We start from the raw sequence: 23,012 nt of genomic DNA, 5'->3' as shown, positions 1-23,012 counted from the left end.
AGGGTACGTAGGGTTGAAGAAGCTCAGAGAGGTAAGCCGGGGCAAGATTATGCAGTGATTTAAAAACAAACATAAGAATTTTAAAATGAATCCTAAAATATACAGGCAGCCAGTGAAGTGAAGCCAGGACAGGGGTCACATGTTCCCTCTTTCGAGTTCCTGTTAAAAGTCGTGCAGCAGCATCTGAACCAGCTGCAGACGTGAGAGCAGCGACTGACTGACTCCCAGATAAAGTGAGTTACAGTAATCCAACCAAGTCGAAATAAAAGCGTGGATCACTGTTTCAAAATGCTGCCTGGAAAGAAAATATTTCACTGATGCCAATCGCCTAAAATGATAAAAGCTGGACTTAACCACGGCTCTGATTTGACTGTCCAATTTAAAATCACTGTCCACCTTAAAACCAAGATCTGTAATAACAGGTTTAAAATATACCTCCAAGGGTCCCAGGTCAACAGAGGAGGACTCACAGGAGCCACTGGGTCCAAACACCATCACCTCTATTTTCTTTTCATTAAAATTTAAAAAGTTCAAGGCCAACCAAGCTTTAATATCACCTAAACATGCCAGGAGATGTTTAATGGATTGGACATCCTTCTGCTTCAGGGGCAAATAAATCTGACAATCATCAGCGTAACAATGAAATGAAATCCCATGTTTCCTAAGGATAGAACCCAGAGGCAGTAAATAAAGTGAGAAAAGCAGAGGGCCCAGAATTGAGCCTTGCGGGACACCATAAGGCATTGAAGCAACAGATGATTCAGAGTCAATAATTTTCACGGAAATAGTTCTCTCCTCCAGGTAAGACTAAACCATTTAAGAACAGTGCCATCAACGTGGTGTAATCTCGATATTAAAATGTCATGGTCTACTGTATCAAAGGCAGCAGTTAGGTCAAGTAAAATCAGAACAACATGGTTACCAGAATCACATGCAAGAAGGATGTCATTAAAAACTCTTATTAAAGGAGATTCTGTGTTATGAAGAGTTTTAAAACCTGACTGGAAAACTTCCAGAATGCCATTGTCATCTAAAAATTGTGTTAACTGGCAGTACACAATTTTTTCTAAAACCGTAGAAAGAAAAGGCAGCTTAGAAATAGGCCAATAATTTGCCAGAGCAGTAGGATCAAGGCCAGGTTTTTTAAGCAGTGGCTGCACTACTGCATGTTTAAAACTAGAGGGCACCACACCTGAGGACAGACTGCTATTTATAATTGCAAGAACAGGCTGCACTATGCTAGGAACCAATAATTCCATTGGTTTATTCTGTCCCTTAGGAATCCATCTGGCAAACAGCAGGAGGATTATATTAAGATCGATGAGTCAACTCATTATTGTCTAAAATGCCATATTCTCCAAAATTTGGTCCATGAAGGAGAAGCAGCTATCTTTCAGTCAGACTCATTGATTAAACTTTGGTCAATTCAATGTGTCATTATCCAGGTAACTACTCTGGATTACTAGATAATTTGTCTGAACACTTGTAAGACTTTGTTTTAAATACTAACGAGGTCATTATATTGGGACATTTAGCTATATAGCTATGGAATCTACCAGTCTGCAGCTTCTGATAGTTATTCCTGTCAGCTGCCAATAATCTCAAGGTCAGTTCGTCCTTCTGTTTCTGCTTAATCTTGTCTCTTTCCCAGACAAAGTAGTTGAAGGAGATATTTCTTCCATTATAATGAGTTTCCATTATAATGAGTTTCCTGTGTCTGTGTTTCCAGCTATCATCTTCTTCAAAGTGAAACTACTAACATTAAAGCTGACGTTAACTCTCTAAACACAGTCAACAGAGAAAAATCAATGTCCACTTTACAGACGGAGGTAGTTCTGTTTCTGGAAATGACATTATCCATGGGCGAGGTTAATCTTCAACTTAGAACAAAATATTACATCCTGAATCGTTATGTGCAAGCCAGTTTGGAGATGTGTCTTAGAAGAAAGTCAGTGATTATAATAAATGAACAGTAATTGACAAAATCACCACAAGCATTCAGTGGACGAATAATTTATTGTTGTTTTTAGTGGCCAATAAATGAATGAGAGACATATATTTATTTTGAGACATTTATTTTAATATGGCAGTTATCTATTGTGGCCAGCAGATGGCAGTGTGCACTCACTATTACACTTGTATTGATGGAAAGCTGTGTAGTGATTTTATTTCTTTTCCTGCTTACAATAAGCCGCAGGAACTTGTCAGTTATATTTTGTCTTCTTCCACTGATAGAAAAAAAACATTTGAGAAATCAGTCAAAGATTCCATCGGCTGGTTTACAGCGATGAAGTCTCTTAATGTGTCAGGCTGACAGTAGGGTAAGCAGAAAAACAAACATTTGATTAATTTCATTTAATATCTGTTGATTTGAAGATGTTTCGTTTATTATAAGTGAATTTTTAAATCATGTCTGTTTTTTACATAGCTTTTTAAATTGCTTGCATCGGGATTTTTTTTCCCATCTTTAACACTAAGCTTAGTTTCACCACTGTTATGAATTTAGCTTATGTTTTAAGACTTAATTTGATTCATTGCTTATTGTAAAATAGCAACATTTTACTTTATTTTTTATTATTTTTAACAAACACATCAAACATTCTATTATAAATGTATTCAAAACTTTGTCAATATTCAGCTAACATTGAAAAAAACAATTTTGCACGTGTCGTGTTTCCATTAAATTAGAGACGCAATCAAAATCACACGTGAATAAGTTTGTTCACGCGATGAGTCATAAAAAAGCGCACCGCGGCATCGTCGTCTAACTACTTCCTGTCGTCTTCTTCGCCTTTGTGTCAGAGGCAACATCGGGTTGTTAATCATGTGACTCATGTGATACGAAGATAGCGTTTCCTTTGTAGTTTTGCAAAATACAACAATTTTGAAACGGACAAAAAGAATAAAAACCTTATTCTAGCGAGAAAAAAAATGTATTAAAGAACAAGAGTTTTCTCGAAATTAGTCTGTTACCATTGAACAAATTTATTTTTGTAATTTCAATCTGTGAAGTTACCTGATCAATGGAAACTCAACTATTATTGTTCAAAGTACAGGGCTACCTCTCCTAATCATTGGAGTTAGGTGTTTCAACCACCTTAGCAGCTAATGGTGTAAAAATTTCCTCAGTTATGCAAGCAGACAGATTCTACAAGCATGAATAAAAGAATGGGTCACTCTCATCACCTCAGTACAGTAAGTCCTTTCCTTAAATTTCTGTTTTACCAGCAATGTAAATACAAACAGGAACAACAGCTGCTCAGTGACTGGAGAGCAGCTTGTGATAGCACGCCTTTAGTCATTCGCAATAGACTCCAAACTTTATTGTAACTAGCTAAAAAGCAGAGCAGACCCACTTTTTCAGATAGTCTGACAGTTTGTAACTTTTGGACTTTTGTTAGGCCCATCAGCTGCAGCTAGGCTAAAGGTTTTTTATTATTAACTTTATTTTCCTCAACTGGGACTTGATTTGCAGTATGTCCACAGGTCCAAAAACATATATATTTTATAGCTCATGCAGTGTGCGGGTAAAACAATCTGCTTTATCACCCTGTCACTGACCACACTGGTGATAAACAAGCTTTCTTGTGGTTAAAACCTGGGGGAGATATTTACCTGTGTAAACATGCAGTGTACATAAACTGAAAAATATTACCCGGAATTGCTTCACTGACCTAGAACTTGTAACAAATAAATGCAGGCCCATATACCTCCCAACAGAGCTAACTTTAGTGCTGTTACTGCGGTGCACATATAGCACCCATCTTTGGAGTTATATCGAATCATCAGGAAACAACAGGACAAGCACCCAGCAGCAGATCACTGCATAGGAGAGGATTTTAACCATGCTGAGCTAAAAGCAAGCCTCCCAAAACTCCCACCTGGGGTGGAAATACGCTGGGCCAGATGTGAGCAAACCTCAGACAAGTTTAAGGCCAAACCCTAGAAAAATGGACCACTTGTATCTCCTCAACATGCCAATGTTCTGCTGAGGGTTTGAAACCAGGAAGAGAATAGAAACGTGCAGGACACCGGCCCTCGATGAATGTCTTTGGAGTCCTCTGACTTAGAGCCACTTGGAGCAGCGGAGGAACTCTCTGTTCTCTGTGGACTACAGCTCTTTACTGCATCATATCTCTCTTTGGAATACTTAACTTCACAAGTCTGAAATGTGACCTGATTGATAGACTCACATATTAATGTTTGTGACATCACCAAGCAGACTGTGTACTTTAGACATATTGACAGGTCATCATACTCGAGGTTATGAACAAAACTTTACATTTTTCTTTTCCTCCATTTTTGAAATATTTGTGTTTTTCTACCTTGGGTGATAAGGACGTCTCTTACAATAAATATGGATTTTTTTTAAATGGTTTATGATGTTCTTAAGCCATAATTACCAACAGTCTTTTAGGGATGTGTGTCCTTTTGAGCGTTACTTGATGTTCCAGTGCATAAAATCCTCTCTAGATGTTAAAAATATTTGGAGAAATTTTCTTTCGCCACGTACTCCACCAAAGTCGATGCAAAATGGCCCTTTCTTCGTTTAGTTTGCTAACCAAATGAGGCTCTGTAGCACAGACATATTTGTTCACAGGCTTATTTGTTCAAGACGTTGCGTCACAGAGACAAATTGACCAACCCAGTCAAATTGTCCTGCAGACGCATAAGAGTCTCAAGATTTCCTGCTGCTTTTGTTTCTTATGATTTAAAAACTAATAATTCATCATTTCTTTATACCTTGTTGTTGACGTTTCATATAAAAAAACAACTTTCCATCAAAGTACTTGTGCACAGCAATTTCTGACCAGTTCTAATATTAATGATAATATTAATAAATATAGTAATACATTTAATTCATAGTTCCATTTATATCTCCAGCTGATATCTCAAAGAGCTCATTGAAGATGGCCAGTTTCTGGTTTGTAGCTCTGGCTGACAAGAGGCAAATCTATATTTGCGCCGTCAAACCCGATGAACATATTCTGTAACTCTGCTCCATACCTTGTTCAATTTTTAGACTTACTCACTACCTGTTTTGCATGTGTTTTCACTTCCTTTACTGCTATGTCAATGTTGTGACATGTTGCCTGACACTTTGGTTATGAGTGATGTAATATTGAAGTTTTAGGTTGAATAAAAAAAAAGAAATCACACATTTTTTACAGAATTCATATTTGGGAACTTAAAAAATAAAGCTTACATTTACATAGTACATAGTAGATCATGTCACGCTTTGCTTGTAAAATATCAGATTGTGTTTTGTTTCGTCCTTGCAGAGTTCTTTCAGGACTTTTTAGAATGATGTTTTAAAATCATAACCTCAAACCTGTTACCATGGCTCCTCATGTTGCTGACTTTCTTTCACCCTTTCTTCCTTTTGGTCTGTACTTATTTCTTTCTTTCTTAGAGGTAATGTCAAATCTACCCAAACTTCAACTTTCTATTTCTAAACATGGATTTAAATGTATCATTTCGAATCATCAGTGAGAGGAACCCTGGTTTTTTGGGGTGTTTGTGTTGACTGTGGTCAACGCCGTCATACAAAATGATTTCCCTGTAATCACTCAATTTCCGACAATCGTTTGGTTAGCAGGCATGACAGGAAAAAGTATTTTCTGTAACCATGAGCAGCAAATATCATGCAAATGGTTTTTTGCAGCAAAATGGGTTTTTTTGTTTTTGTTTTTTTAGATGTTGTGTCTTCGGCATCTCCAGCTTAAACCCATCAAAACATTTTATCAAAAAAGTTTTTTCTGGATTGCTTTGTTACCTTTAAGCTAATTCATTTTCAGTATGTCAAACTGGGCCTTTTAAGTAAATGGTAGTAGTGAGTGGTCAGGAGTGGAGTGGTTTGTGTTACGCTGCCCTTAACACAAACTCCACTGAATAAGAAATGGTAACGTTGAACAATTCATTTGTGTTTGCTTTATTTCACTTGAGCCTGTTGCCGCCAGCGGTTACTCTGCAGGTCAACACATCATGCTTCTTTTATCTAATTACTGATGAATTTATCGGCCTTCTTCAAGCGAAGGCGTGCCTGCTTATAAGAGAGCTCAAAGAATATGGCGTCGTCTGTGCCACCATGCAAATCCCCAACAGGTGCTGCTTGTTTGCCAACCTGAAGTTGAGCAGAGAATTATAAAAACCAGAAGCTGAGAAATAATTTGTCAACGACAGCAACTTTGTCAAAGTTGAATGCCGACTCTGCCTCCAACTAGACTTGATTATGAGCACAAGATGTAAAGCCGCAGTGTGTCGGGTCGGTGTTGTTCTTTGGGCCCAGTGGCGTGCCTTAAGTCAGAACATTGAAATGAGGAGGTAAATCATGAGGAAATGCAAAAACATCATTTGCACAAGATTCCCTGTGTGTGTCTCTGCTCTTATAATGTTTCTTTCTATTGGAAATGGGATTCATTGAAACGCTGTCCTGAGCCTACTGCCCTGATGATTTCACTATGATTTCACTATAATTATGATTAGTGATTATTTTGCTGTCCTGTTTCTTGAGAATTGGGTGAAATATTGTTATGCAGGGTGAGCCATAAGCTTCCATACACAGAAATAATAAACATTTTATATTTTACAACCGTTTTCATTTTTGTGGGACTCTGTGTAATCGTTGCACGTCTTGGACCACTTTGTGGTTGAGCTGCAGCATTTACAGTTTTCTGAAACTTGCAAATAAGTTTTGCCACAGTGTCATGCAACCATGCGACTGCTTCATGATCCATCAGTGTAATTTCAGTTATTTGCTCTTTTGTCAAACGCATCTTCTTGGGTATCTGAAATATAAAAGAAATATACATTTTACATTCTCCTATGTATGGAAATGTATGGCCCATCTTGTATAAAATATTGATAAAAGAAGGTGTTACATCCTAAAAATACCAAAATGTAATTTTGTGGCCTATCTGCAAAACGTTTAGAGTGTAGAAAATTGAACACTGATATTGGAGTGTTTAACCATCCAGTGGTGTCAGAATCCCAACATGTTCCCAAAAACAAGTTCGTCTCCAATTATCTACTCCATTTATGAGTGCAGTGATGTTCTTCATATCCTACAGATAACAGACCAATGAGTATAATTTATTTTTTTTTACAATTAAAAACACATTTTGATTTCATTATTGTCCACTGGAAAAATCTACACAGAAAAAAAAACAATACTTAAACATGAAATTTATTTTAAACATTGATATCTGATGTTTAAAGTTTTTCTTTTTAAGTAGTGGCATTTATAAATGCATTTATAAAGACATCTATTCTGTTCAGAGTCAATTTGACCCACAACATTACAGGAGGGTTAATCAAAGCATGCTAATGTGCTAGAATGGAACAGTCAAAGTTCAGACATGAATCATCACAGATGGTTTCCATCATGATCTGGTCCATATTCAGCTGCTTCCTTGTTACAGACACATGGGACCTTTTTTACACAGTATTGCTTAGAATGACAGGCTGTGTTTCATTAACCATAAAATTGCACAAATTGAAATTACAAAAACAACAACTGCTTAATGGAAAAACAAGCAATTTCTGATTGGCTGACAGATGATGAGCACCATGTCTGAATTAAGAATATTTGTCATTTATTGCCACGATTTTCAATGACTTATTATGTGAACAAACTCTTTTGTGTGTGATTTCAATTTAATTTCTTATTTAATGAAAACAGAGCTATTACAAAATCCTGTTTTTTAAATGTTAGCAGAATACAGACAAAGATTTGCTGAACATAAACTGAACAGCTTATGTTCAGTTTTTGTTCACGTTGCAAAAATAATTCCCAAATTTTTCCCCAACTTCACAATTGCACAATGCTGAGTCATATACAACCTTAATTAAAAAATTAAAATTAAAAAACAACATTCAAATTTGTGTTTTGAGAAAATGGGTAACCTTTTCAGGACATGTTAAAATGTATGAAAATATGCCTGTATGTTTTTTTCTCTCTCTTCTTTTGATAACAAAGTACCATGAGGTCATCTTAAGGAACAAACCTCAGAATAACCCCAAGACGAGTGACCGCTCCTGAAGGAGACGGCTTGATTTGGTAGACAAATGTCCATGGAAAACCTGGAGCAGCAGGACCCTGCTGCTCAGGGCTGGGTCCTGCCCTGAGCAGCCCGGCTGGCTTGGAGACGAACCATGGATGCAAATGAGCTGCAAACAGAAAGCTGCGTCAAAAGAGCATCCAACCCTCCACCCAAAAAAAGCACCACCCTGCTCAGCATAAGCCAGCGTTAGAGACGAATGTGCACACTTACTGGGATTCTGATTGCTGATCAGCTGCTGGTAGATATGGGACTACATCCTTACTTGGTTAGCTAAAGTCAGAACATTTCATACTTTGGTTTTCTGTGAGACATTTGGAGCAAACAAAGGTAAGAGTTGCTTTAGATTGATTTGAATGACTTCGTGGCATTTCTCAATTTTTTTTAAGAAATCTGAGTGAACATTCAATTTCTTATCCATAGCAAATCATTTTCATGCTTGATCACTTGTTCAAGTTGTTTAATGAACATTTCATTTGGTGTAATGAACTTTGACCTGTAGCAGCTAATGTCCTTTTTTTTTTTTTTTCAAATAACTGGGATAAAGCTGCTTCAAGATATCATATCATGTTCTGAGAGCATAGATTTATATGAATATGTTTTATTATTTTATAGAAGAAATAATTTACTGTACTTGTTTTGATGTCACACAAAAAAAAAAACACTCCAACTTATGCCATAGGACAAATTTCAGAAACAATGAACCGCAGGAAGACATCAACCAGACAGGAAAATGTTGTGGGTTAAAGGACGTGCTGCGTTTACAGACGTTTTACTGTGCTGGTTTTTTACAGCTGCTTCTGCGGGCAGAGTTTTGCAGTTTCCTGTTTCAGAAGAGGAAAAATCCAAAAAAAACAAAACACCAGTTTACTGGTATCCATTGCTCAGATGCAAAGTAATGCAAACATGTTTGCTTAGGAAAATACTCGCCACACAACTTTCAATAGAAAAAAAAAACTGATGGCTGCTGATAAATTGTGGGGAAAAAAATAAAAATGGAGAAATAAGTTATACATAGCCAGCCACTGTTGAGAAATTTAACAAGAGCTGAAAGAAAATTGGTGGATGGTGCTGTTAAAAAAATCCTTTTAGGTTTTACCAGAATGTCTTCTCAAACCCTCAAACCAATAATTAACTTTGATTGGATCAAATCAGTTGTTTTAAAAGAAGCAGACAAATTGTTCACTTGAATAAAAACATCAAATGAAGGACTAATGAAATGACCAGATCACAGTTTTTCAAAATCCCCATAGAAATTGTCATGCATTCACATATTTTGTCATTATTATTTTTTATGAATATGATTTTTTTTTTCTCTTATCCCATTTAGGCACTGTATGATATTTTAATGGTGTCCCACAGGTTTCACGGAAATGAACACTGATATGTAAAATCTAAAATAAATCCATCTCTTGTCGCTAACTGCCTGTCCTTGCTGAGTTGTTATGAAGGCTGGAGTCATACATCTTGGACCGGTCACCAGGCTATTAGTATAAAATAAACAACTTGATGTCATATATAAAATTTATAAAAATTATTGGATTTACATAGAATATTTCCTCCACAAGTGGACAAATGTAAAACTGTATGTTTTAGTTTTTGACACCAGGAAAACAAATACAAGAAGCTGCAGAAAAGGTTTTTTATTTATAATTCATTTATTTTTATTTTATTTATTTTTCCATTTAGATTTAAACAAATCAAATAGAGGTGTTAAGATTAAGTTTGTAGAAACAAAACATAATGTGCAAAACGGAGTCCAGTGTGGTCCTCTAGGTATGTGTAGTGCATGGTTAAGTAGTAGTTTTCAGTTAAATCCAATTTTGAATAGTAATCTATGGTACAACACAATGTCAAAAGGACCCAGATGGTGTAACTTTGTTGAAAAAAACTAAACTAAACTAAACAAACAAAAAAACTTTATATTGTTTTTACGATAGTAGAAATGTTTTTGTTTTTAAAAAAATCTACGTCTTAGAATTCTTTCAAACCCTTGAAACCCTTGAAAACACAATGGAAAAACAGGAAGTGGGCGTTCTGCTACTTGCTAGGGGGTTTAATAAGATCCGGTTTTACCGGTTCCCTGGGTGGCTGGTGTGGAGGAAAAGTACCGCACATGACTTCCACTCAAGTCCCTGTCTGAATTTGCAAAACCCCCACAGACAGCTGCCATTACCATAGAAACTGAAAGTGATGGGAATGTTCTAAACACTCAATATTGCAACATTTCTGGTACATTTTGTCATAATATTTAAGTGAACATCAAGCACTCTATATAATTTTGCCTACGTTTTACTATTTGGACAAACGACAGGGTTTGACAGAACAGGAAGCATATCCATTTGAAATCATCCCAATTTCTGCAGTTTTTTCACTCATGTTTTTTTACCCCATCAGAGGAACAATGTGGACCAAACAGTTTCTTTTGGTGGTTGGAGCTCTGTGCATGTATCAGGTAGAAATCCTTCCTTCCTTAATGGGATATCCTTGTTGTGACTGTGTTGCCTTTATTACACTTCATTTTCTTATTTAAAAAAAACTAAAAAGTGATGATTCAGCAAGAGAACAGTACAAAAATACATTTGACATAAACTAAACTTTTCTCCTCCTTGCCATTGCAGGTTGTTGCAGGAGGTGAGAAAGTTACCTGAAAGATCGTAGAGACGGCAATTTTTTGTGCTTGTCAACTCACATTTCTCCTCTGCTGTAAAGAAATCTATGTTGCGGAGATCATGGTGGAGAGCAACGTCACACTGACCTCACAAAGCATCCTGGCGAGTTGGAGCTCATCCGTGGACCTCACTGTGAATGGGACTGTCGTGAAGATCAACAGCAGTGAACTGGTGGCAGGTAGTTTTTCTCAACCATGCTCATTTACCACAATGTCGAGTCAAAGTCGGTCAGTTGACATTGTCACCGACTAAAGAGAACAGTAGTTTGCTACATGATGGTTTGCATCGACTGGTTTTCAGATCCGTCTCTATGTCATTTGTCTGCTTTTGCATACAGCATCATCACATTAGCTGCAACTGTAGCCAGTCCATGACAGCGTAGGAAGCATTAAGGGAATTCCAAACAGGAGGGTTTTCATTTTGATTTAAGCACATGTGTCAAACTCAAGGCACATGGGCCAAATCCAGCCCGCCATAGCTTTTTATGTGGCCCTCTAGATTCTAGACTAAACACTAAGTGTACTTAAATATTATCCTATCAATCAAATTAATGCAGTTTTTATCTGTTTGCCGACAAATTATATCAATCAGTCCCTCCTGGTTCTTGAGAATTATTGTGGAAATTCACACAAAATCAACAAATCCACACCCTGTTTAGTGCTAATAATTTGGAGTTTATTGCAGATTTTTCTCAAAAATAGTAAAAATCTTTCTTACCTGTACTAACCAGCTGCCTCAGCCTTAGTTGATGCCAGATGATATAGTACATGATCTACACAGCGAGTAATAAAAAGTTGCATTTACTGCCATAAACAATCGCAAATATTTCTAAATTAGTATCATAAACACTTTGATTTTTATTGCAAAAAATGACAAAAAAGAATCACAAAATCCTGGAGGGACTGAAAAGACATTCAATAATGTTATTTAATTGTAAGAATTCATTGTTTTTTTTAGCAGTTTGTGAGCAGGTTTTATCAATACATTCGGCACAACCGGCCCTTTCAGAGCCTTTGTGATTTTGATTTGGCCCAAAATGAAAATGAGTCTGACACCCCTGATTTAAAGAAACTGTGTTTTGGCTTTTTCTTTTCACTTTATTCTTTGCTTTTTGAGTCTTTGAATATTTCAATTTTACCAGTATTTGTTTTGGACTGGGAGTACTATCTCAAGTTGTTGTTTTTGTTTTTTTTAATTGAATTGTACTTTTGTAAACATGTGAACAATGCAGGACTTCATCAAATCACTAAAAATATTTCTCAAATGATTTTATGATGTGCTCTAAGTTAATGTTCTCGTACCTTTGGTGACAGAAATCTATATTCCGTGTCACTCTCTAGAATGCCTGGTTGTTGGAGAAGAATACAGCTGCAACTGCTCTACAGGCTACGCTTGGAGTAACGAGGTCTGCTACAATTATGGCTGCTGTACTGAAGCCACATGTCTGAAAAATGTGTCCCAGGCTACATCCATCTGTGTTGAGAAACTCAACGGTAAGGGCCCATTAAAGTCCTCCTGACAGTTTTTGAAAATTGGCCAGCTGCAAGGAGGTCTAAAAGATTTGAATCATGCTACGTTTTGCATATGCTTTGATTTTGCATCAAAACGTTTTTTTCTCATTACAAAATTCATCTTCATTTTTGTAATTTGTTGGAAGTTATCATCAATGGATCTGTACAGCTGACTTCAGGGTCCTGGGCTTCAGCACAAACCACGATGGTATGTGTTGCTCTTGTCTCAGAAGAGGTTTATTCTACATTCAGCTAAGTGTTAAAACTACTCTCTTCTCTCTCTGTTTAAGCTTGAAACTGGGCTGAGGATGTTGAATGGAGTGGGAGCCGTGAATATCACTGGGCCGAGGTTTGGACTCTGCAAATATCACCTAGATGTTTTCGTTTTGCTGACAAATACAACACAACCGATATTAGGAGATTTTTTTTTCAAGAGTGACTGTACACAGAATCTACTACACACTTTCATGTGGAAAAGTGAAAGTGTGTAGTAGACACACTTTCAGACTCAGATTTGCAGAACTGTCTTTCCACATCTATGATTAACTCCAAAATTCAGAAGCTTAACTAATTGCAGATAATTTCACCGTGCTTACGTTTAAATATAGAATTTTGCAACAACAACAAAAAACACAGACAGACCAAAGAGAAAGGAACCAAGGATGGGAAGAAAAACAGAAAGAAGGAATAATGGCAGGGAGGGAAAGGAATGGTTTAAGGAAGGGAATACAGATATGAATAAGAAAAGACAAAAAGGACAGCGAGCAGAAGGAAGGAAGGAAGGAAGGAAGGAAGGAAGGAAGGAAGGAAGGAAGGAAGGAAGGAAGGAAGGAAGGAAGGAAGGAAGGAAGGAAGGAAGGAAGGAAGGAAGGAAGGAAGGAAGGAAGGAAGGAAGGAAGGAAGGAAGGAAGGAAGGAAGGAAGGAAGGAAGGAAATATACTGACTATGTGCTTTGTAAGCACATAGTCAGTATAATTATTTACTGACTATAATTATTTTATTTGCCAGAAATTGTCGGTTCTCTGCCAAAAAACAAACTGTTTCCATTGACAGATATGTTTATTTTATCCATTGTGTTTTCCAAATCCTCTGCAGATTGTTAGAGACGGCCTTTGCTGACTTTCAGATGGATGTCTATGTCAGATTAGACATTCCTAAGCTTCAACAGATTCTGAATGGTCTGACTGTCAACCTATCATCGGCTCCAATTTACGTCGACACTAAAAGTCAGTAACTCTCAGTTTTATTTTTGTATTTTATGATCTGTGTGATGTCACTTTCAGGCCTTGTACACACGTAGACAGGTCTTCATAAAAAAAATAATAATAATTTTCCCGCATCGGTTACAGGAAAATGTTTTCATCCACGTGAACCTGCATAAATCCAGCTCTTAGCATTATTTTGAACATGCCACACCCATAGGGGACAGTGTAGCACAAAGCTAAAACCTGGGTCAGCCAATCAGATTGCTTCAAAACAACCACAACTTTCTTTTAGGAATTAACCATGGCACCAGGATGTTTGTTTGTGTACGAAGATTTGAAGGTTAAAAAACTTTTTTAAATAGAGTATAAAATATAAAGTTAACTAAACACAAGATAGTGTCAATTGGGAATCATGTCAAAGCAAATATGTAGACTTGCTTCGACAAATCCACATATTTGGACTTGTCAAAGTATGTGGACTTTGACTGCAAATCTCCATTTTCATATGTACACACACAAACATAAATAGAGTTTTTTCAATTCGCCATTTTTGTTGGAGTTTTTATAAATAACAGTTTTTAGTTTTGTCAAACAAACTGAGTTTCTGTGTGGATGAAAGGCCAAAGCGAGTGAAAATGTTTTCCCAGATATCTGGCTATGTGTGGACTAGGCCAAATTGTGAAAATGATTTCTATTATGTGTAGTTATTTTGAAAGTGCACCGGATCAGTTCCTCACATCTCAACTGAGTAACTATATGTTTGTTATTATTTTCTTAAAGCTTTCTATGATGTTCATTTGCAGTGGTACTTTTAGCATAACGTTGTTTTTTGATTACTCAGACAAAACGCTGCCCTTCCATGCATAGCACAGGCACTTTTTGGGGGTTGTAAACCAAAGAATGGAATTACTCCTGGACTTCTAATCTGACTGATCTTTCTGTCTTCTGCTATGATATAGAAATGGTAAAGATCTCTGTCAAACCCAACGATACAGCGGCGTATGAGACCGACATTGATCTTACCTGCTCAATGGAGGAAGCCACAGGCAGCGCTGGGTGGAACCTAAGTAGACCATTTGAGCGGTTTTCGATCAATAAAGGCTTTCAAACCCAAATTACCACGGACTGTGTAGATGAAAAATACAAATCTTGTGTGAAACTTCTTGTAACAAAAGTAACAGGTGTATGGACAGGCAAGTATACCAACCTTATCTGGATTATCTTAATGTTTAACTGAAACCAGCTTTGATAAGATGAGACTAGACTAAACTCAGTGTGTATTGTATGTAATTACTATGTAATCAAGGTTTCTAAAGGGAAAATAAATGTAATAATGAAAAAATGCTTCAGAATCCCAGACAGGTGGTTCACACGGGATGATGCAGTCTGGGCCTGCAGTATTCTTTCAGTTCAGTCTCTTCTGCTGCCTGTTCACCTGATTTGTAGAGACATACAGGCATTGAAAGGTGACAAAACGGGGAAACAGCATCTCTTAATGTAGTTAAAGAAAAACATTTGGAAACAAAAAAGTCTATGGCCAAGATTGATGAAATATTTAGAAACCTTACTGAATCCAATTCAGTATAACCTCAAAATATCCCCATGGTGCAGTTTTTTTTTTTTTACTTTACCAGTTAGATTACAAAAGCATTAATTTATGTGTAAGTGTGACTCAAACCAAAATTTCTCAAGCTATGTCTGAGCAGTCATTTGAAAGAGAAAAGGTAAGACCTTGAAATGTATCTGTGTTTTCCCATTAGGTACATATGAGTGTGGATTTACTACTGGAACAATCAGACACACTGCCAGCATTCCCATAAGAGTAGTTCTCCTGCCGGATGTAATTACCATGAAGTTTATCCCTATGATTGTAGACTGTTCTGGCAACAGTCCTTTTGTAAATATCACAGCAACTATCCCAAAGTCTGAAGAGGAATACAGATACTTTTGGAGCTACAAAGATGAAATTTATTCAGAGACAAAAGGTAAGAAAATTCTACAGTTTTTTGTACATTTACTATTCTTAAACTTAAATCAACTTCCTGACATCTTTGTGTAGCAGATAAAAGTCAAACAAATTTCTATTTGAACCGTTCGCTGGATTGTGGATATGAAAAGCCCCAACGTGTGCAAATCACTTTTAAAAACAACAAAAACCAGGAAAAGACTGCAGCTGTGGAAATCCCTGTGTTTCGTGGTATTGAATCCATTCAACTTGACACAGTTGACACAATACTTCTAACTTGCCTTTACATTGACATACATTAATCCTTTTTTTTCTCAAGAAACTGCAAAATTCTGCAAAGAAGAGAGTATCAACAATGAGCGTTGGCCAAAAACTCCGGCTGACGTGACATTGATTAATCAGACTTGTCCACCAGGCAGGGTTGGGTTCAAGTCACGTATATGTGATAAGGATGGAATATGGCAAGACGTTTTCTCCAAATGCATCAGTGAGGAGCTGAGCAAAGTTACAGACGCAGCTAACGTGAGTTTGGATTTACCCACACATAATGTCACACTTATCTAGCCACTGAGAAAACATGATTTAATGCATATGCTTTTCATTAGACTTTCAAAATATCAACCAACCATGTTAGCAAATTGCAAGGCTTGAATATATTAAGCAGTAACGCCTTCCTTTATCTTTTCACCACTGAGGACGCAGAAGGAAAATTATAATTTCTGCAGGATTTATATACTAATATTTGCTTGTCCATTGCTGTTGATGTTTTTTCTAGAAATTTCTGAGTGGACTTGGAGCCACACAGGAAGTGGCTATGGACATATTTGAAGGAGTCAAGAATAGCTCTAGTTTAAGTTCCGATGGCTCTGGTGATGACGTTGCTGATATTGGTGCTTCCATTGGCATTATAGGAGTGATGGCCAATGCTTCAACCAACATTGTCTTGAATGAGGATGTGTTTCCTGTAAGATCATTTACTGTTGTTATTCTGTTTCAGTGTAAAACAACACTAATACACTACTTTAAGTATTTTTCTCTGTTCATAAATGCTTTTATACCTACACTATTTTTGAGATGTGATGATATAGTGATGATATAAAGTAGGTAATATCTACAACTAAATGTCATTTGGACAATACTCACTTTAAAGAGTTCATCAGCAGTCGTGGGATACATTGTCTTGCTAGCCACATGGATAAAAAATTTCATTAATTCAAACTTAGTCATACAATCAGAAATATAATAGTTAATTTCAGCTACCATTCTTATGCTACTCTCAAACTGATAATGTACTAACCTGATTACCACATAACGTGCATGTGTTTTCCTAATATCTTATAGGATTTAGTTGATGCAGCCAGCAATATGGTCAACTCAAACTGGAGTGGGGTAAATGACACAGTTCGTCACGGCATGTCTGCAAACTACCTTTCCAGTGTGGAGACTTTGGTGAAGAACATCAATATCAACACCAGTGAGGGTTTCAACAGTACAAACCTGGAGCTCAGATTCTGCTCCAGTGATGACTGCAGCATTAATGTTTTTGGCATTGATGTGAATTTGAACAAGACCAATGGAACAATGAAAACCATGGGTGTGAAGAATCTGATGGAAAAACTGAAAAACGACAATTTCCCAGGCAGAAATCGCAGCAGCATATTGCTGTCAGCCACCCTCGTAGATAACAAGGATTCAAATATTACGATTAAAATGTTATTCCCTGACGAGCAACCAACCGCCACAGAACGTCTCTGTGTCTTCTGGGACACAAATAAAACAGACTGGTCCAGCGAAGGCTGTATTGCCAACGTCACCGACGACAACCAAACACTCTGTGAATGCAACCACCTCACTTCTTTCTCCGTCCTCATGTCCAAAAGCGCCAATGTGTCTTCTCCGGAACTTGACATAATCACGTACATTGGACTGGGTGTGTCTATTTTCTCCCTGCTGATCTTCCTTTTCGTCGAATCCCTGGTGTGGTCGGCCGTGACAAAGACGAACCTGTCGCATTTCCGTCACACAGCCGTGGTGAACATTGCTGTGTTCCGCCTGCTTGCAGACTGCAGCTTCTTGGCTTCAGCTGACCCCAAAAAGCTCTCCGACACCTGGTGCTTCACTTTCACCGTCTGCAAGCACCTGTTTTACCTGACGATGTTCTGCTGGATGCTTTGTCTGAGTGTGATGCTCGTCCACCAACTCATCTTTGTTTTCAGCCCAGTCAGGAAAAGAGTCTTCATGTACCTCTCCAGCATTGTAGGCTATGTTGTACCAATTGCACTAGTGGGAACCAGCTATGTGTATTACAAATACAAAGAGCAGGACTACTATGATAGAGATAAATGTTGGTTAACATATGTCCGGCTATTGGAGGGCTCCATTCACGCATTTCTTCTTCCTGTGGGTACCATTATTTTGTCAAATCTCTTCTCCATGGTGGTTGTCATTGTCACCTTGGTGAAGACCTCTGTACCAGACAGCAGCAAATCAGATGACAAGGACACAGCCAAGAGCATTCTCAAAGTGATCGTCTTTCTAGCTCCCGTCTTTGGAGTAACGTGGATCATCGGCTTTGCTTTACTCATGCTTGACGATGACAACCCCTTGTTTCAGGTTGCCAACTACGCCTTCGTCATCCTCAATTCTTTCCAGGTAATTTACTATGCAACTCTCAAGTCCTTTTTACATCATCGTGTCACTCCGTGATATTCACACACTTTGTTCACCTTGCGATCAACAAAGAATGAGGGGTAGAGCGGTTGAAAGCAACACATAAATAATGTATCACACACAGGTTCGGATCTACTGGGGTGGCAGTGGCAGAAAGATGATGTGAAATGGTCTTCAGTTTTCGTTATTATCCCAAACTTAATAAAAGTTACCTAAAAACTAAAATTAGCCAAGTCAAACATAAACTTGTCAGTAGTATACATACAGCCATATTGACACATATAAACAGTATGCATTTGGAGCCATTTGGAAAATGTTCTATGTTAGCCTCTTTCCATTGTAAGACCAGGTTAGCTATGGTTTGGGTCATGTTCTGAACACAAATGTGTTTCCAGGGTTCAGCCATGTTGCATACAGTAAATCTGGCTGAGGTAGTGAAGAACAACAGTTGAACAGACCAGGATGATCTTAACAGGAAGATGCAGGAACATCAGTACAGTGACATAACCAGGGACTGAAAGACACGCCTACTATAAACCCAACATGGAGGTGTGGGAGGCTGAAATTTGCAGCTGTCCACACAGACAAGTCAAATATGTTCAAGGGAAACATTGTCTAGATTAGAAAAGCTCCATATTAGAACCTTAACAGTTGTTTTCAAAAGCCATTGAAGATGTATGTTGTATCATTGACTCATCCCAAATAAAGAATGTTTTCAATGAATAGCTAAAGAGCCAAGTAAACATGACATTCATACTGATGAAGTCAGAACTGTACATATCTTCTGTAATCTGATGGTAAATAAGCAAATCAGCAAACGGTGAGCCACTATATTAACAAAGAGTCCAAAATAGCATTTCGGAAACAGCTTTTGCATTGAATATAAGGTACGTGCGCACCTGCTCGTAAAAGTGCAAATATCCCTGTTAAAATTTCATCTTTTTTCCGGAATGAGTTTCAAACTTATTCAGGCACAATTCAAATGAAGCAAAATGTTGCACACCCTTAAGCCAGGGCTGTGCTTTGCTCGAACACTTTTATTCAGTTTTCTTAAAATCTCACCCACCGTCATTTGGATATTTCCAAATAGAATATAATATCATCTAAAGAGTGGATCAGAAATGTCCTCACTCTCTAATAGTTTTGAGAACTTTTCTAAGGTAGACTAATATTACAAAGAATACATAATGCAGATAGTCATTACAAGCCCCCAAAAGTGATGATAGAAATTTAGTTAAAAGGTCTTCCAACTAAGCTTCCACTAAGACGTTTCCATGGAAGCACCCAGGTTGTCAACCCCCTATTTGATTGATTTTTTTAAATTTCAGTTGAATTGTACAGGATACAAACACCACTAAGGGTGAAAAGGTTGAAAAACTGTTTTGCAATTTCACCTTTAGCGACAAAAGGTGAGATGACTGAAACTCAGTTTAGAGATGACTGTCTAAACAACATAGACAAAATGTAAGGGACAGCTAATTTTGTAATTACAAATCATTTTTAACAGCTTGACACTCATTAAGAATGAGGCAGATTTCATGGTCGGATGACAGGGAAGCCTGAAACCACAAAAGACAACAAAAAAACATTTGTAGTCTACTCAACACCCCTTTCAACATTTTACATTAATAATGTAAAATTTGCATTGTCTGAAGGTAGAAGATAGTGAGCACTTCATGTACACAGTAGAATCTATGGGCTAAGTGATAAAGAAGAAAGAAAAAATACAAGATTAGTTTTAAAGGAGGTGGCACTGAATAGAAATCTTGTAAAATATGCTCTTGTCTCTTTCAGGGTCTTTTCATTCTGCTAACAGGTTGTGTGGGAGAGCAAAAGGTAGGTTTGTCTTTTAGACACTTTGAAAACATAAAGGTGAAATGGGACCAAAAAATAAAACCAGTGACTCTGAAGTGATTATATGTTAAGCTTTATCATGTCCCCTGTATGGGAAGATGATTTTTACCATCATTCTGTCTGTGTTATCCCCAGGTGAGGCAGGAAGTGGTTAGAATCATAATGGTAAGTAGTCAATCAGCTGGAATACTTTGAATCATGATATGATGGAAACACCCAGAAGAAATCACTTTGTTTTTTGGGGTCTTTCCTCAGGCAAAAACTGGACAAGACACTGATAGTACCAAGAAACTGACTAATAGTTCAAATACACACTACACAAAAGACAAATAATGAAGGTAAGATCTTCTATACATGGTCTATTATTGACTTTTGATTTGAGATTAAAAACTAATGAAAGCCTTAGGAGAATGGTATAAGTTATAAAAGTGTTTAATGTGTTGATAAATCAGCCAGTTTCATATGCTGATCCATATGGTGATTCAGTTTAACCCTGTTCCAAAGTTGTGAGTCTTTAAATGGTAACACAACCATCATGTTTAGTCTCTGCTGTACAGTTTTTGGGGGAAGTGCTATGATGTGGAACTATATGACGTGATCTCCAACATCATGGCCCCCACATCTGTTGATGTACTAAGATTCCTAATAAACAGGTTTTACAAGAACAGTATGTTTAGGTACTTCAGGTCAGTTTACCCACTAAATATTAACCCCAATCATACTTACATATTACTTCATACTTTCAAACCTGTTGTACACATTATTTGTCTTGTTGTTTTCCAATATAGTAATAAAGACCAATACATATTTAAATGCTTACATCTCATGTTAAATCAGCTGTACATTTCTATCTTGGTTTGTAATCAAACCAAAATTACTTACGTTACTAGCAAGAAGTCAATTTATCTCATATAGTCACATTTTAATACATTTAAATTATTATAATGTTGCTTTATCTTTATATTATCACTTTTTCTTCTCTGATTTTGTTTTTGGACTAGCAACTATGGCCTAAAACTGAGACTAATTAATACTCATGGGACGCTGCAGGAAATTCTTAATGGAGACCAGAGACTGAACGATTATAGTTTGGATTGAAAAATCAGTTTTATCAGACATGATTCTTTTATTGCAGAATTTTCTCTATTCTGCAATAGAGAAAATGTAAATCTTAATCTGGACATAATCTGTTAAATGGATCATCATATCTACTGTCTCGTTCCTGGAGAGACACATTCAACAGTTGTTTTTGGTAAACAACAACTACCTGAAGCTGTCATTTAGCTGTTTGATAATTTAAACCAAATTAATATTCCTAAATAATTCCAACTAGTAAAAACTATAACGTCAGCTGTCTGGAAGTTTTTCCTGTAGTGAATACCACAAACAGCTTTTGTTTTTAAGGAAACTGTTTGAGAAAAATACTAGCAATGAGAGTTAGCATGTGTGTTGGTAAAGTATACAGCCTACTGCAGGCTATCAGAGCAGATAAGAGCTGAACTACTTGTCAAGCTACTAAGACTGTGGAAATATCAGAATGACAAGAAATAATATTTTATTACTTTAACTAAAATTGTTGAATTTTCCTGTTTAACTTCATAAATGTCCTTCAACACCTACACCGGTTTAAAAATTTGTACTCATTAATTGGGCTCATTAATTATAGCTAACACTATTTTGAAATGTAACTTCAAAACTTCGTGTTACAGTTAAAACTTGCATTTAGCCTTCAAAACATTAATACTTCCCACCAAATTATGCTTCAGTGTACATAAAAAACATTGTAAAAGCAGGACTGGTTTGTGAGATAGAAGCCAAGGTAAACTTTGGCTTCTAGTTAAACATTTTATTAACCATGACATTTAATAAAAATTAGATTGAATAAAACTCTGACATTCAGTATTTTGCAACCTTACACAGACACCCTAGACGACAGGCTTATATATTTTTTTATAACATCACATCCAGTTTTTCTAGAGAACTTGATTTGCATTGGTCAGTCTGCTCAGCATGTACCATATTATAAGACTGTATTATGTGGCTCATGGGGGTGATCTTTGGTTAAGAAAATAAAGTGGCACAGTAAACACCAGAGCGATGCAAACTACAGCACTGCTGACTCGCTTGTCTGGTTGGACCAACTGGCAGGAGGAGGGACAGTGCTGGAATGTCTAGCAACTGGGCGCTTAATCAAGTTTAAAGACACGGTGGTCCACAACTTTTCCTTAGGTTACCCTGGTACCATCTCTTTTGTATTTGTTATAAATGAGCTAATAACTTTATGTTTTTGCTAGCTATCCAGTCTGATCGTGATAACACAATCACACATGCTAGTGTTTTTCGTCTTTAAGAGTAGCCAAAAAAATCTACTTGGCTTTACAGATCACCATCTAATTAAAGAAGTCAGTCGGCAACACTAACATTTTGAACTTCTAAAGTTTATTCTCTGGTCTAAAATGATGCTATTTGTGTGCCACAGACAGTGGAAACAGAAAGCAGCTCTGGTGACTGCAGCGCCCCCCTGTGATCCAGGAGAGAACACTTCTTGAAGTTTGCAATGTGGTAGATTTTGATCTGTAGACTCTTCCAAATGTGTAGCTGGTTGCTCTAAGAACATAATCAAAAACCAGTCAAGTAGAAGACGAATGATGATTAACAGTGAGTTGGTGATATTTACAAAATGATGCATATATACTGTAGAAGTACATTCCATATGTGTTACTGACCAATGAGACAAGCAACACATTTAAATAACCAATATTTTCTTTAGGTTTAGGGTCAGTGTGGAGCTTTTATTTATTATAATTTTAATGAAATAATGCAAATAGTGAAAAGTGACTGTTTAACTGTAAACTGTATGCTTCTCAGTACAAATAGCAACTTCATGCTAATTTTTGCATTCTGTTCCAAACCAATGTATATAGAACAAAGTACAATTTTATCACGTCTGATTGTGATCGGTTTATTTAAAAAAAAAGTTAACATAGTTTGATGAACTACAAGCTGTAAACAATACTTGTATATTTCTGTATGTATTAGAAGTTATAGTGAAATAAAGATGTTTAGCAACTCAA

The 23,012-nt window shown here is 36.9% G+C and overlaps 1 protein-coding gene across 2 annotated transcripts; it reads left to right on the top strand.

Moving 5' to 3' along the window:
• The first annotated feature begins 7,923 nt into the window (after positions 1–7,923).
• On the top strand, positions 7,924–23,012 carry adgrf3b (adhesion G protein-coupled receptor F3b). Of its 2 annotated transcripts, none has more exons than XM_081602407.1 (18): positions 7,924–8,390; positions 10,458–10,515; positions 10,682–10,694; positions 10,773–10,910; positions 12,073–12,225; positions 12,390–12,451; positions 12,534–12,592; positions 13,339–13,469; positions 14,408–14,641; positions 15,209–15,433; positions 15,511–15,645; positions 15,734–15,936; positions 16,190–16,378; positions 16,756–18,066; positions 19,879–19,920; positions 20,074–20,103; positions 20,194–20,276; positions 22,418–23,012. In XM_081602407.1, exons 2-17 carry the CDS (start codon positions 10,465–10,467, stop codon positions 20,269–20,271), a joined length of 3,054 nt encoding a protein of 1,017 aa, XP_081458533.1. In that variant the 5' UTR covers positions 7,924–8,390; positions 10,458–10,464; the 3' UTR covers positions 20,272–20,276; positions 22,418–23,012. The 2 variants fall into 2 exon arrangements, with proteins under 2 accessions (XP_081458533.1, XP_008396348.2); XM_008398126.3 differs by having other exon boundaries at positions 15,508–15,645.

Source organism: Poecilia reticulata, chromosome 21, assembly GCF_904066995.2.
Source record: "Poecilia reticulata chromosome 21, P_reticulata-male-v2, whole genome shotgun sequence".
NCBI classification, from domain to species: domain Eukaryota; kingdom Metazoa; phylum Chordata; class Actinopteri; order Cyprinodontiformes; family Poeciliidae; genus Poecilia; species Poecilia reticulata.
The sequence above is the reverse complement of the archived record's forward strand: the minus strand, read 5'-3'. Positions and strand labels throughout refer to the sequence as shown.

What these genes read in the sequence shown, in the direction of transcription:
- adgrf3b (XM_008398126.3), top strand. Translation starts at nt 10,465, where the DNA reads ATGTGGACCAAACAGTTTCTTTTGGTGGTTGGAGCTCTGTGCATGTAT. An exon ending in AAGTTACAGACGCAGCTAAC is followed by an intron (nt 15,937 to 16,189) that starts GTGAGTTTGGAT and finishes TGTTTTTTCTAG; the next exon opens with AAATTTCTGAGTGGACTTGG. An exon ending in GTTGTGTGGGAGAGCAAAAG is followed by an intron (nt 19,921 to 20,073) that starts GTAGGTTTGTCT and finishes TGTTATCCCCAG; the next exon opens with GTGAGGCAGGAAGTGGTTAG.